At 38.8% G+C, this 13,453-nt stretch overlaps 1 protein-coding gene and 1 pseudogene across 4 annotated transcripts in view; both read left to right on the forward strand.

The window, feature by feature from the left end:
- The first annotated feature begins 2,883 nt into the window (after window positions 1-2,883).
- LOC107153758 lies at window positions 2,884-3,177 on the forward strand (annotated as a pseudogene).
- A 5,690-nt stretch (window positions 3,178-8,867) lies between these two features.
- Pspc1 (paraspeckle component 1) overlaps window positions 8,868-13,453 on the forward strand; it is a 94,690-nt gene continuing 90,104 nt past the window's right edge. For 3 of the 4 annotated variants that reach the window (XR_007346970.1, XR_007346971.1, XM_015499357.2), the window contains exon 1: window positions 8,868-9,422. Coding sequence is in view for 1 of the 4 variants with exons in the window: in XM_015499357.2 (XP_015354843.1) it covers window positions 9,051-9,422 (372 nt within the window). In the remaining 3 variants the exon portion in view is untranslated. The remainder of the gene's footprint in view (window positions 9,423-13,453) is intronic. The other variant, XM_048801451.1, reaches the window with a different exon arrangement.

A 13,453-nucleotide genomic window follows, 5' to 3' on the forward strand; every position in this document is an offset into this window, starting at 1 on the left:
TACAGGTATAAGTATACAGGGGTTTGTAAAATTATTTTCAACTGATAAAGATTGTGCCGTTGGAAAAGCATGTATATAAAAGGTAATCAATGGAAGAGTCCAAGGCAGAGAAGAGAAAGTGAATGAATAAAACAATAACATAAATACAACATTGGAAGCACAGAGCCACAGCCCAAGATTTTCAAAAAAAAATGAATATTTAAAAGTTTGGAAAACTAAAAAGATATTGTAGATCTCAAGGTCAAGGCCATCTGGGCAACTTAGGGAGATGCTGTCTTAAAAGGGTTTGTGGGGGCTGGAGTTGTAGCTCAGAGGTAGAGCACTTGCTTAGCACATGTGAGGTACTGGATTCGATCCTCAGCACCACATGAAAATAAATGAATAAAATGAAAGTATTGTGTCCATCCACAATTTTAAAAGTATTTTTTGAATGGTGGAGGGGTGGGATGTATCTCAGTTGTAATGCATCACTGGGTTCCTTCCCCAGTACCACATACATAAATAATAAATAAATAAATAAATAAATAAATAAGGCTGGGCTGGGCGTATACTTTAGTGGTAGAGCATTCCAGGTTCAATCCCCAGTAAAATCAGAAAAAAAGAAAAAAACAGAGGATTGTAAAATATAGAAAAACTATTTGTGATTCTCTAACACGATTAAGCTCACCTGAATAAAGATTTGGAAAAAACAAGTAGATGTTTCTAAGATATGTGGAGAGGATATTTTTCTTTTAGAAACAAGTGTCAACTCTGAGATGGAGATTTATTCTAATGGAAGCGAACTTGATAGGAAACCCCCAATCTAAATTTATCACTAAGTCTTATGCTGGTCATGGTGCCCCACACCTGTAATCCCAGAGGCTTCGAGGCTGATACAGGAGGACCTTGAGTTCAAAGCCAGCCTCAGCAACAGCAAGGCGCTAAGCAATTCAGTGAGACCCTGTCTATAAATAAATACAAAATAGGGCTGGGGATGTGGCTCAATGGTTGAGTGCCCCTGAGTTCAATTCTCGGTACCAAAAAGGAAAAGAAAAGAAAAAAGGACTGGGGAGGTGACTTAGTGGTAAAGCACTGCTGGGTTCAATCCCCAATACTAAAAAATAAACTAAATCTTTGTTACTCTCTATTGTTAGATCGACAACAAATATAAGGAGATTTATGGAGGTGTATAAAAGGAAAGTGATCCATAGTTCTGTAATCTTCATATTTCTTACAAAATAACCTTTGTTAATTACTACTGATTCTGGTTTTATACTATCTGGCTGATGTTTGCAAAAGGGTTGAAGGTGAGGACTGGGGATATAGCTCAGTTGGTAGAGTGCTTGCCTATCATGCATAAGGCCCTAGGTTCAATCCCCAGTACCACAATGAAAAAAAAAAAAAAAAAGGCCTGAAGGTGAGCTGGGCATGGTGGCACTCACCTGTAATCCCAGTTTCTCTGGAGCCTGAAGCAGGACTTCCAGTTCTAGGTGAGTCTGGTCAATTTAGACAGACCCCATTTCAAAATAAAACATTTTAAAAAGTTTGGGGGATATAGGACAGTGGTAAAGCACTTGACCTTGCATGTGCTAGGTCCTGGGTTCAATCACCAGTACTGAAAAAAAGAAAGAAAGAAAGAAAAAAGGCTTGAAGATGAAGAATATATGGAAGGGCATCAATTAAAAGAATCTTCACTTTAATCATGCTAATACTTCAACAGTGTAGTTACTTCTAATGGTAAAATCTGTTTTGCGCCAGATGGGGTGATACACTCCTGTAATCCCAGTGGTTTAGGAGGCTGAAGCAGGAGGATTGCAAGTGTGAGGCCAGTGTCAGCAATTTAGTGAGACCCTGTCTCAAAAAATAAAAATGCTGCCTATGTGTGACTCAGTGGTTAAGCACTCCTGGGTTCAATCCCCAGTACCCTGTCCCTCTAAAAAAAAACACTCCTAGTCTTGGGTACTCTGTTTTCTGTTATAACAGTAAATAGGCTAAGATACCATTTTATCACACAAAGTATCACAAGTGTCATATTTTCTTTTTTGGAAGGATACCAGGGTATGAATCCAGGGACACTTTACTACTGGGCCACATTCCCAGCCCTTTTTATTTTTTTATTTTGAGACAGTTGCTGAGGCTGGCCTCACACTTGTGAGTTGCTGGAATTACAGGCATGCACCACTGCGCCCAGCCAGATGAGGTTTTTGTTATAGGTTGTATGTTGCAGTACTATGGATTGAACACAGGGGCGCTCTACCACTGAGCTACATCCCCAACACCGATCCCCTGACACAAATCTTTTAATTAATTAATTTATTTTTTTGGTGGTGCTGGGGATTGAACCCATGGCCTTTAAGGCATGCAAGGCAAGCACTATACCAACTGAGCCATATCCCCAACCCTCCCCCACCCTTTTTTTAAAATATATTTTTAGTCGTCAATGGACCCTTATTTTATTTATTTATATGTTGTGCTGAGAATTGAACCCAGTGCCTCACATATGCTAGGCAAACACTCTACCACTGAGCTATGACCCAAATTCAATCCCCAGCTCTTTTTGTTTCCCTAAATTGCTTAGGGCCTTGCTAAATTGCTGAGACTGACCTTGAATTTGCAATTCTTCTTCCTAAACCTCCCAAATTTCTGGGATTACAGATGGGCCCCACCTTGCCCAGTAAAACTAAGATATTTATAAAGAACAAATATTTATTTAGCACCTAGTTCTGGAGGCTTAGAAGTCCAAAGGTATGATGATGGCATCTTGCAAAGAGCCTTTGAACTTGTCATCCCATGGCAGAATACAAGAAAGGACAAGAAAGAGCAAGAATGAATGGGAATTGGGTCAAACTCATCCTTTTTGTCACGAATGTATTTCTGCAGGACTTTGAGCCATAGCAAAGGAATATGGCAGCCACCATGGGCACAATTTATGAAAACCTAATATACAGCTTTAAAATAGAATGTGGACCTAAATACCCAGAAGCACCCCCCTTCTTTACAAGATTTGTAACAAAAGTTAATATGAATAGAATTAGCAGTCCTAATGAAGTGGTGAACCCAAGAGCCATATCAGTGCTAGAAAAATGACAGAATTCATGTAGCATCAAAGTTATTCTGTAAGAACTGCTGGGCTTAATGATGTCTAAAGAAAATATGAAACTCTCTCAACCACCAGAAGAACAGTGTTATAGCAACTAATTAAAAAAAAATACAGGCCCTCCTCACATTCAATTAAAGTAGCCTTCATTTTCCACAGTAGCAAATTTTCTAGACACCTGTTGTAGATCTGAAAGTAATAGAAAGGAAGCTCCCATTCAAAGGCAATGTGTCTTTTTTTTTTTTTTTAAGAGAGAGAGAGAGAGGCAGAGAGAGAGGGGGAGAGAGAGAGAACTTTAACATTTATTTTTCAGTTATTGGCGGACACAGCATCTTTGTTTGTACATGGTGCTGAGGATCGAACCCAGGCCGCATGCATGCCAAGCAAGCGCGCTACCGCTTGAGCTACATCCCCAGCCCAGGCAATGTGTCTTAAGATGCTATAAATCATACTAATTTTTTTATCCATTTGAAATATATGTTGTGCTATAGTAACAAAAATTACTCCCACTATAATTAATAACAGCGTTAATCTATGCATGAAGACAGAAACATCATGACCTAATCACCTCCTAATAGTCCCACCTCTCAACACTATTGCATTGGGGATTAAATTTCTAACACATGAACTTTGGAGGATGAACTCAAACCATACCAAATGGGAAATAGACATGGAGAACTTCTGCTGAGTTCCAAAGTATGATGATTGTTTTGAGGAAATTACCCTTGTGATTGTTTGAATTGCAAATGGAACTTTTTTTTTTTTTTTTGGCAGTATTGGGGATTAAACCTCGGAATGCTCTACACTGAGCTACATCCCAGGCCCTTTTTATATTTTGTTTTGAACTTTATAGTTTCCTGATACTTCAAGAATTTTCTGGTGAGCTCAATGATGACATTAACAAATGTAATTTTATATGTTATTATACAATGAAGTGACAGCATTTTGGAAAATTGTATCATTCAATGAATCCATAATTTCAGATGTTTCAAATTCATGCCAGGGTAAAAATGAATTCAAACCACAAGCCTAAACCATTGGATTTTGATGTAAACAGAATAAAAAGTTCATGGATATGATTTCAGATTCTACTTGCAGCTAATATTTAAGAAAATACCACTTGTTACATTTTTGGTGCAGTATCAGAGAATAGCCACAATAATATGACAAGGCTATTAAAATACTCCTTTTTAAAGAAAAATAATATATAAGCATATAAAGCAAACAATATTTGTTTCAGATTGAATACAGAAACCAATATGACAGCCCTGCAGTTTTCTACTAAAAAAGAATTGCAAATGTAAAATTATGACATTCCATTTATGAAACTGTTTTTGAAAAATATGGTGGTTTATCATACACATAAATACACACACACACAAATTTTTTTTTTTGGTACCAATGTTGGAACTCAGGGGCACTTAACCACTGATCCATATCCCTAGCCCTTTTTATTTTTTATTTTGAGATAGGGTCTTGCTAAGTTGTTTAGGGCCTTGCTAAATTGCTAAGTTTGATTTTGAATTTGTAATCCTCCTGCCTCAGCTTCCCAAGATGCTGAGATTATAGGCCTGTGCCATTGTGCCTGACTTTAAAAACAAATGTTTATTGAGACAAGGATTTTCATAATCTAAATTTATTCAAAATCACACACTACTATGATTTGACTCATTTTACCTCTCTTCACTCTTATAGGCCTCAGCTGTTTCTCTTATAATTTTGTAGTGATAGGGATTGAATTCAGGGCCTTGTGCATGGTAGGCAAGCACTACCACTACCACTGATTTGTACCCATATCCACACTGTTCTAATTTTAATCATTTATTTCGAGTATTATTAGTAAGCACAGTATGACACCTTGCTTAATTTCTCAGCTTTATTTTATATATATATATATATATATCTTTTCCCTCTGCCAAGTCAATCAGGAGTCAAATCCTATGGAGTTTTCCTCAAAACTTTTTTTTTTTCCCTGAACCAAGCCTTCCTTCTATGTTCCCACTATTTCTTTGATCCAATCTCACAATATCTTTTTTACACTTTTGACTTTATTTTCTGTACTTGCTCTATCACCCTAATCTGTGTCCCTCCATGGCACTCTATCACTCTATCCTTATAGTTTTACTTTCCTAAAAAAACAAAAGCAGTCTTCTGCCTGAAGACTTTTATTGGCTCCTGCATTGTCTTTTAGGGCTTCCATTGTAATGCATCTGAATCTTGGGCTAGGTCCTGAGCTCCATCCACAGCAACACACACACACACACACACACACACACACCACAAACTGAGTGGCTTAAACAACAAAAATTTATTTCCTCACAGTGCTAGAGGCATGGAGACCAAAACCAAGATTTCAGCAAGAGGGCTGGGTTTGTGGTTCAGTGGTATAGCACTTGCCTAGCATGTGTGAGGCACTGGGTTCAATTTTTAGCACCACATATGAATAAAATGAAGGTCCATTGACAACTAAATAAAAAAAAAAAGATTAAAAAAAAAAAAGGATGGGGTTGGAGATACAGCTCAGTTGGTACAGTGCTTGCCTTGCATGCACAAGGCCCTGGGTTCAACCCCCAGCACTACCCAAAAAAAAAAAAGGTGTCAGCAAGACTTCTTGTCTTACAAATGTCTGTCTTCTCCCACTGTCTTCACATGGTCTTCTTTATGTGTGTCTCTATGTTGTAATTTCCTCTTCTTATAAAGACAGTCCCACCATGCTGACCTAATTTAATAGTAATTTACCTCTTTAGAGCCTCTAATCTGTGGTACTGAGGATGACGGAATTTTGAGTGGACATGTTAATAGAGCAAGAGAAGAAGCAGGAATATAATTGAGAGTACTTCAGTAGTTAATAGATAGTGATTAATAGTTATTAGATGATAAAGGATTGGCTTAGAGTGTTTGTGTTCAGGATATATTTTGAAAGTAGAGCCAAAAGAATTTGCTGATTGGATTGTGGTGTGTGTGTGTGTGTGTGTGTGTGTGTGTGTTACTAAGGATTTAAAAAATTCCAGGGGCACTTTACCACTGAGCCACATCCCCAGCCCTTTAAAAAAAATTAAAAAAAAAATTGAGACAGGGTCTCACAAAGTTGCTTAGGGCCTTGTTAAATATCTGAGGCTGGCCCTAAACTTGTGATACTCTGGTCTCAGTCAATCCCCTTCATGGCAATCACTGGTATTACAGCCAAGTGCTATCATGCCTGGCTCTGATTGGATATTGAGTATGTGGAAAAGAAGTCAAGTATGATTCCCAGATTGCCTGTCTGAGAATGTGGAGGAGAGATAATGTCTTTGTGAAATAGAAAGGACTGGGAAAGGAAATGGTCTTGGTCTAGACACATTAAGTTTGAGATGCTTATTTGACATCCATAAATAGAATACTCCTGTACCGATCAAGAAAATGACCGTTTGGGAAGGTGATCTGATAACTGCTAAAGCAAAGTACTTGACAAGATGATATCTAGTGGACGAATAAGAGGGCTGACTTTAGAGTGGAGCATGTAGTTTGTTCACTGTTACAGGAAGGGAAGATAATGTAGGTGAACTTCTACCCCCTGTAGTGGGGTAGATTTTGTTCTGATAGGAAGAGGCAATTCTACTCTGTCAATGTTTTTTCCTACAAAAAACCTAAAAGTGATATTATTGAGTAGGGGAGGAGTATTGGTATGAGCTGAGAGAAAATAGTGTAAAACAGTTATTTAGGAAAGTAACAGAGAGCAAAACCTAAAGGCTGAGGTCCACCTGATATCTGTGATAATAAATTTAAAGAATGTTCACAATGATATTATTGCATAGGCAGGGAGGGAGGGGGAGAGAGAGTAAGAATTTGCATTGGCATGAGATTTTGTGTGTGATTTCTGTCAAAGAACAGAGGGGAAATAGTCTTGCAGTTGCAAGAGATCAAAGACTAATGTCCTGTATTTCATGAGTCAATCCTGTGACATGTAAGAGAAAAAAGCATGTCCACTTTTAGAGAGGGCTGTAGGAGAAGTCGCTCTCCATCTACCAATTAAAGAAGGAAGGCAAAGGGAAGATGAGATAAAAATCATTAGTAGATTTTGCTGATAAAGTGAGTTTCCAAAACCTCAACAGAAGGTTTTTGAACAACTGGGAGAGATGCGCGGAATTGGGTCAGATTGAGGAATGTATGGAGTATCAGAAACTGGGGAATTAGAATTTGTGTGGTGACTGAGGTAAATAATAATTAGCTTCAATCATGTTTTATTTTTGGGATAGTTTTAAAATATGCTCATTGTATAAATTAAATACAGTAACATTTACCATTTTAGTGCACAATTCTATTAAGTTTTTTTGTTGTTGTTACAGGTTATTGAACTCAGGGACACTTGACCACTGAGCCATGTCCCCAGCCCCATTTTGTATTTTATTTAGAGACAGGGTCTCACTGAGTTGCTTAGCAGTCTCCATTAGTTGCTGAGGCTGGCTTTGAACTTTCCATCCTCCCCAGCTGCTGGGATTACAGGTGTGGGCCACTGCGTTTTGACAAACATACACTTGTGTAGTCACAATCAAGATATAGTTCCATCATTCCAAAATATACCCTTGACTATGTAGTCAACATCTCCCTAGCCCCTAATTCCTGGAAACCACTTACCTATATTCCTTAGCTACAGGTATGTCCAGTCCAGCCTTGTCCAGAATGTCATATATACAATATATAGCCTTTTGATTCATGGTGTTGCTTGTGTCTGTATTTTATTCCTTTTATTGCAAAGTAGTATTTTATTATATGAATGTGCGACTGTGCAGAATATTATTTTATTACATGAATGTACTACTGTTTATCCTCTGAACTGTCAAGGATAATTGGGTTGTTTCCACTTTTCATCCATTGCTAAAAAAAAACCTCTATGAACAAGTATTTGTGTGAACACAATTTTTTCTGTCTCTTGGATATATACTTAGGAATGGGATGGATCCTATGAACATATTTTTAACTTCATGAGAAACTGCTGAACTGTTTTGCAGAGTGTGAGTTTATTTCTTTTTCACAGCATTGAGGGTTCACTATGGGTAGCAGTGGCATGCGGTAGGGTTGAGTAGTTCAGATAAGACACAGTAGGACTCACAAATCTTAAATACCTGTTATTACAGAAAAAATTTAGTTTGTTCTTGTAAGTCTGTGGCCCACAGCAACTCATAATCTGGTTGTGCTAATTTTATAAGAAACTTAATGCGGTCAATAATCAACAGCACAATTATAAGATTGGTTGTTTATTTAAACATGTAATAAAAATTTTGCTCTTGAAATGGAGAGAAATAAAATGTTTTAAGTGTATTGGAAACAGGGTTTTATGAATGCTATATACAAAACACGCAGGTTTTCATTTTGTTGTAGTTATTGAAAATTGAGTTCTACATTTAAAAGGGTAAAGATGTCTCCCAAGGGGCTAGGGCTGTATAGCTCAGTGGTAGAGCATCTGCCTCGCACATGTGAGGCTCTGGGTTCAATCTTCCGCACCACATAAAAATAAAGATATTGTGTCCATCTACAACTGAAAAAAAAAAAAAGATGTCCCGCAAATCGCTGTATTTTCACACGCTGATGTACATATAATCTGTCCCATATATACAAACAACAAACAGTACCAGGTGTTCTAGGATGGGAAATTGCACTTTCCCACCCTAGAAGGCAGCTCTTGGTACAGCGCGCAAGGTTGTACGTCTACACGGCCAAAGTTCAGTTGGTGCCGGGCATGCGCAGCCGGCCGATTGGACGCCGGCCTTTGCGGAGGGGCGGGACTAAATTCGGCGTCTTTCCTTCCAACCGCAGCTTGTGGCAGCGCCATTTTGAATGTGCGGCTGTCGCGGGCGTTAGTTCGGTAGGCAGGGCTGCGGGCTCCGGCTTCGAGCAGTTTCCTTACTTTCTCTGCTTCGTTTCCATAGATACATGTAGAGACGTATACATACATACATCTAGGCCTGTATCCGGTGTTTGAGGCGAACTCCTTAAGATGATGTTAAGAGGAAACCTGAAGCAAGTGCGCATTGAGAAAAACCCGGCCCGTCTACGCGCGCTTGAATCCGCAGCCGGCGAGAACGAGCCGGTGGCCGCGGCGGCCATGGCGCTGGCGCTGGCGGGAGAGCAGGCACCGCCTGCCCCAGGGCCCCCGGAGGACCACCCGGAGGAAGAGATGGGGTTCACCATTGACATCAAGAGTTTCCTAAAGCCGGGTGAGAAGACGTACACTCAGCGTTGCCGCCTCTTTGTAGGGAATCTCCCCACCGACATCACCGAGGAGGATTTCAAGAGACTCTTCGAGCGCTACGGCGAGCCCAGCGAGGTCTTCATCAACCGGGATCGTGGCTTCGGCTTCATCCGCTTGGTGAGTCTCGGGCCGCCGGCCCAAGGGAACAAAAGGGCGGTGGGATGTCCGCGGGGCTTCGCTTGTCCAGAATGGCCTCTCTGTGGATTGTGACCGCCCGGGTACCCTGCTCGGTATGGTGGCCTCTGCTTCGCGCCGGTTGGGCTTTGCAGGCCTACTGTCGCGCGCTAGATCGTTACGGTCAACCCTGCCTGAACGGGTAGCCTCCGGTACCTGGGGGATCGGGGTCGCGGGGACCGACGGCGTTTTCGGGTGACAGTTCTTCGAGGCACAAATATGTTGTGAAGAAAATGTATTTGGAACGGAAGCTTCGGTTTGGCCAGAAATTTGGGTTTGAAGGAACAAACGACTTGCTTCTTAAAGACTTACCCAAAACATCCCTTTGCCTTCAATAAGCCCTGCACGCATTTTACAGCAAACCGCGTTAATACTTACCTCAGTGCAGCCAGCCCTCTCTTTACCTTACCCTTGCAGGTGCTTAAACTCTGTACTCGAGTACAGAGTTCCACCTGCAGTGATTGGATAGTATTGAATTGTATTCTAATATTGTTTTTCCACCCGACTTTTGGAGGTTCCTGTGTTTTGGTGGGGGAGGTCGGCCAATATGCTACATTATAGTTGACTTACTTGTCCTGCAGTAGGGTATTATGTGTCTTGCCCCCTTTAAATCTAAATTTTGAAAAATTTTCCGATAACATGCAAAAATTGTGCCTCCTTCTTATTCTAAAAAGCTTTGACAGTTTGCACTCCGGACAAAGTATTTGTTTTTATTAGGTTTTCCTTTGTTTTGTGGTGAGTTCATCAGTTGCAGTCATACAGCATTATTGTCATTCATATTTAGATACTGTTTTTTCTTCAATCAAAGTCTTTTTTAGGAGACATTTTACACATAAGACTTTTTCCTGTTATCTTTCTAGTTAGACCCTCACTCTAATATTCATTGCAGTTTATGGAAGCTGTCTTATTGGAACTTGAACTTTCAAAATCGATTTCTCTTCATATGTGGACAAAGTAAAACTTAATATGTAGAGAAAATTTATTGTGTTCTTAAATACTTAAATGGCTCCAAGAGAAGATAGTTAGTTTCAAGATATTAATAAAAAACAATATTTCCTTGGAATTCAAGTAAATAATCAGTACATTTTGAACAGATATATTTATCTTTTGTACAGTAGAGAAGCAGCCTGTCATTTGGTAAAATTCTTAATGTAAATGCAGAAGTTTGGGGATGTAGCTCAGTAGAGCACTTGCCTAGCATGCCAAAGGCCTTGAGTTCCATCCCCAGCATCACAAAATAAAAAAATGAAGTACTGTAAGCAACTTTTGATAAACTTTCCAAAAGGATTTTATGTAATATTTTCGTGATCCTTAGTCTCTTGCTTGCAGTGTCTTATTCTGAAGTTGATATTTTGGAGGAGGAAGAATGGAAGGACTTCATTTCCCTGTTTTGAAAGCCTTTACAGGACCAATTAATATTTTGACATTGGAAAATCTTTCTGTTTCTTTTTTTAACTTCTTTTTTACTTTTAGTTGTAGATGGACACAATACCTTTATTTTATTTTTTATTTTTGTAGCGTTGAGGATTGAACCCAGTGCCCCACACATGCAAGGCAAGTGCACTACCAACTGAGTCACAATTCCAGCCCTTTTTTTTGTTGCTTATCTTTTATCTTATTAATAATAGACAATTCCTTTCTTCCTTCCTTCCATCAGCACTGCCCAGTAGAACTTTCTGCAATGATATAAAGGCTGTTATATATCTGTACTGTCCAAAAGAGTACTCACTAGCCACATGTGACTGTTGAACACTTGAATGAGGCTAGGAGGGCTGGGTAGTACAGTTTGAATGGTACTGGAAATGGAACCCAGGGGCACTTTACCACTAAGCTATATCCCTATCTCATTTTTAATTTTGATTTTTTTTAATGAACTTAATATTTTTTATTATTATTATTTTTTTTTTAGTTTTCGGCGGACACAACATCTTTGTATGTGGTGCTGAGGATTGAACACTGGGCCGCATGCATGCCAGGCGAGCGCGCTACCCCTTGAGCCACATCCCCAGCTCCATTTTTAATTTTGAGACCGGGTCTCACTGAATTGATTAGGGCCTCTCTATAATTGTTGAGGCTGGCTTTGAACTTGTGATCTTCCTGCCTCAGCCTCCTCAGTTGCTGGGATTACAGGCCTATTCCATTGTCATGGCTCTTAATTTAAATAGCCAAGTATGGCTAGTGTATGGGCCAGCACAGTTTATTCAATGTACTTTTAGTACTGTTCATTTAAAAAAAAAAAAAAAAAACAACTGGGATTAGGAGGTGAGAAGGGCTGCTGTTGACTGTTCTTTTGGAATATACTCCTCCAAACATAGCACACTAATTTTTTTTGCATACAATTAGTAAAGTTTTGTCTGTTGGAAGCCAGGATTTAGTTTATAGAATTTGACTTTATAGATAGCTTTACAGTTTAATGTGAATTCTGTTTGTAAGATGTAAATTTAAAAGGTTTATTTCTGAACCATTATTTTTTCTACTTAGAAAAATCATATAATGTATACTAGATCTGAATAAACATATATGACATAGTGGCTTTTTAAAATAAGGGTGTAATTTTTTTTAAGCATATAAAGCAAGGCTTATTAAAAAAGGGGTAACAGACTTCTCCTGGGAGGAAGAATGGGGCCATAGCTGGTATCCTGGTATCCCCAAGGGTGTAATAACTGGTTTGTTTCTTGAAATAATTTATTCAGTAACTGATCTTTAAATTACAAATAAACTAGTAGTTGTAGTATTCCAATTCGTAGAAGAAAACATTTTCCCATATGGCATAGGGTCAGCATTGCTAGTATTGAGTGGTGGAGAAACAATTTAAGTGTTTTATTTATTTATTTATTTTATTTTTTATTTTTTCGGCAGACATAACATCTTTGTTTGTATGTGGTGCTGAGGATCGAACCCGGGCCGCACGCATGCCAGGCGAGCGCGCTACCGCTTGAGCCACATCCCCAGCCCCCAATTTAAGTGTTTCTTACACATATGGTCCTAATCCAAATTGTTAGCATATGGTACATTAGAGATGAAATAGATTGTTTTAGACATTTTATTGTGGAATTTTAGATTTTGGTTATTTATTGATAATTTTAGACTGGATAGATCTGAAAAGTTGTACATTTGTTTTTTAAAGTTATACATTTTAAATTTAATTTTTTGTTTCTTTTTTTTTCCCCATAAAGTGTTGGGACTTTTTAATTACCTTGCCCTAAACTCTGTAGTGATGCTCTAACACAGCCTGGTTGAAGAAGGCAACTGAAGCTAGTTTGATTTACCTAAAACTGGTATTAGTTTGGCCTGAACTTTTGTTTTTATCCTAATAAAACAGATTTATCAAATGGTGGTTCTTGACTAGTATATTTATTTAAATTTATTTTTTAGTTTTAGGTGAACACAATATCTTCATTTTTATGTGGTGCTGAGGATCGAACCCAGCGCCCAGCGCATGCCAGGCGATCACGCTACCACTTGAGCCACATCCCCAGCCCAGACTAGTATCTTTAGATCTTTTCCTGGACTAAGCAGAGGCTGCTTAAATTGTTTCCCCCACAATACGTGCTAGCCTTGGTGACCTTATACCTCCTCAAGTAATCTCACCATATCTATTAGCTGAGAATCAGTTAGATGTGTGAATACTAGGGCCCTAACCCAGATCTACTGAATCAGGAAGTTCTGGGAGTGGGGCCCAAATATCTTGTTTTAAATAGCCCTCTGTGATTCTGATGCTTGTCAAGTTTAAGAAGCCAACTTTTCTAGGAAACCACTTAAAGTTAAAAATCAACTGAATTTACTTTCAGTCAGTCATTAGGGACTTAGCCCCCATCTGCCTCTTTTTTTTTTTTTTTTTTAGTTATGAAATGATAGATGTTAGTATTATAGATTTGTTATAGAATGTACTTTGTATAATTTTAAGTCATATTGTATTTCAGGAAAGTGTGAGAGTGGTAGTCTTTCTTTTTCTCTCTCTTTTTTTTTTTTTT

This window comes from Marmota marmota, unplaced genomic scaffold (assembly GCF_001458135.2).
Source record: "Marmota marmota marmota unplaced genomic scaffold, marMar, whole genome shotgun sequence".
Classification (NCBI taxonomy): Eukaryota; Metazoa; Chordata; class Mammalia; order Rodentia; family Sciuridae; genus Marmota; species Marmota marmota.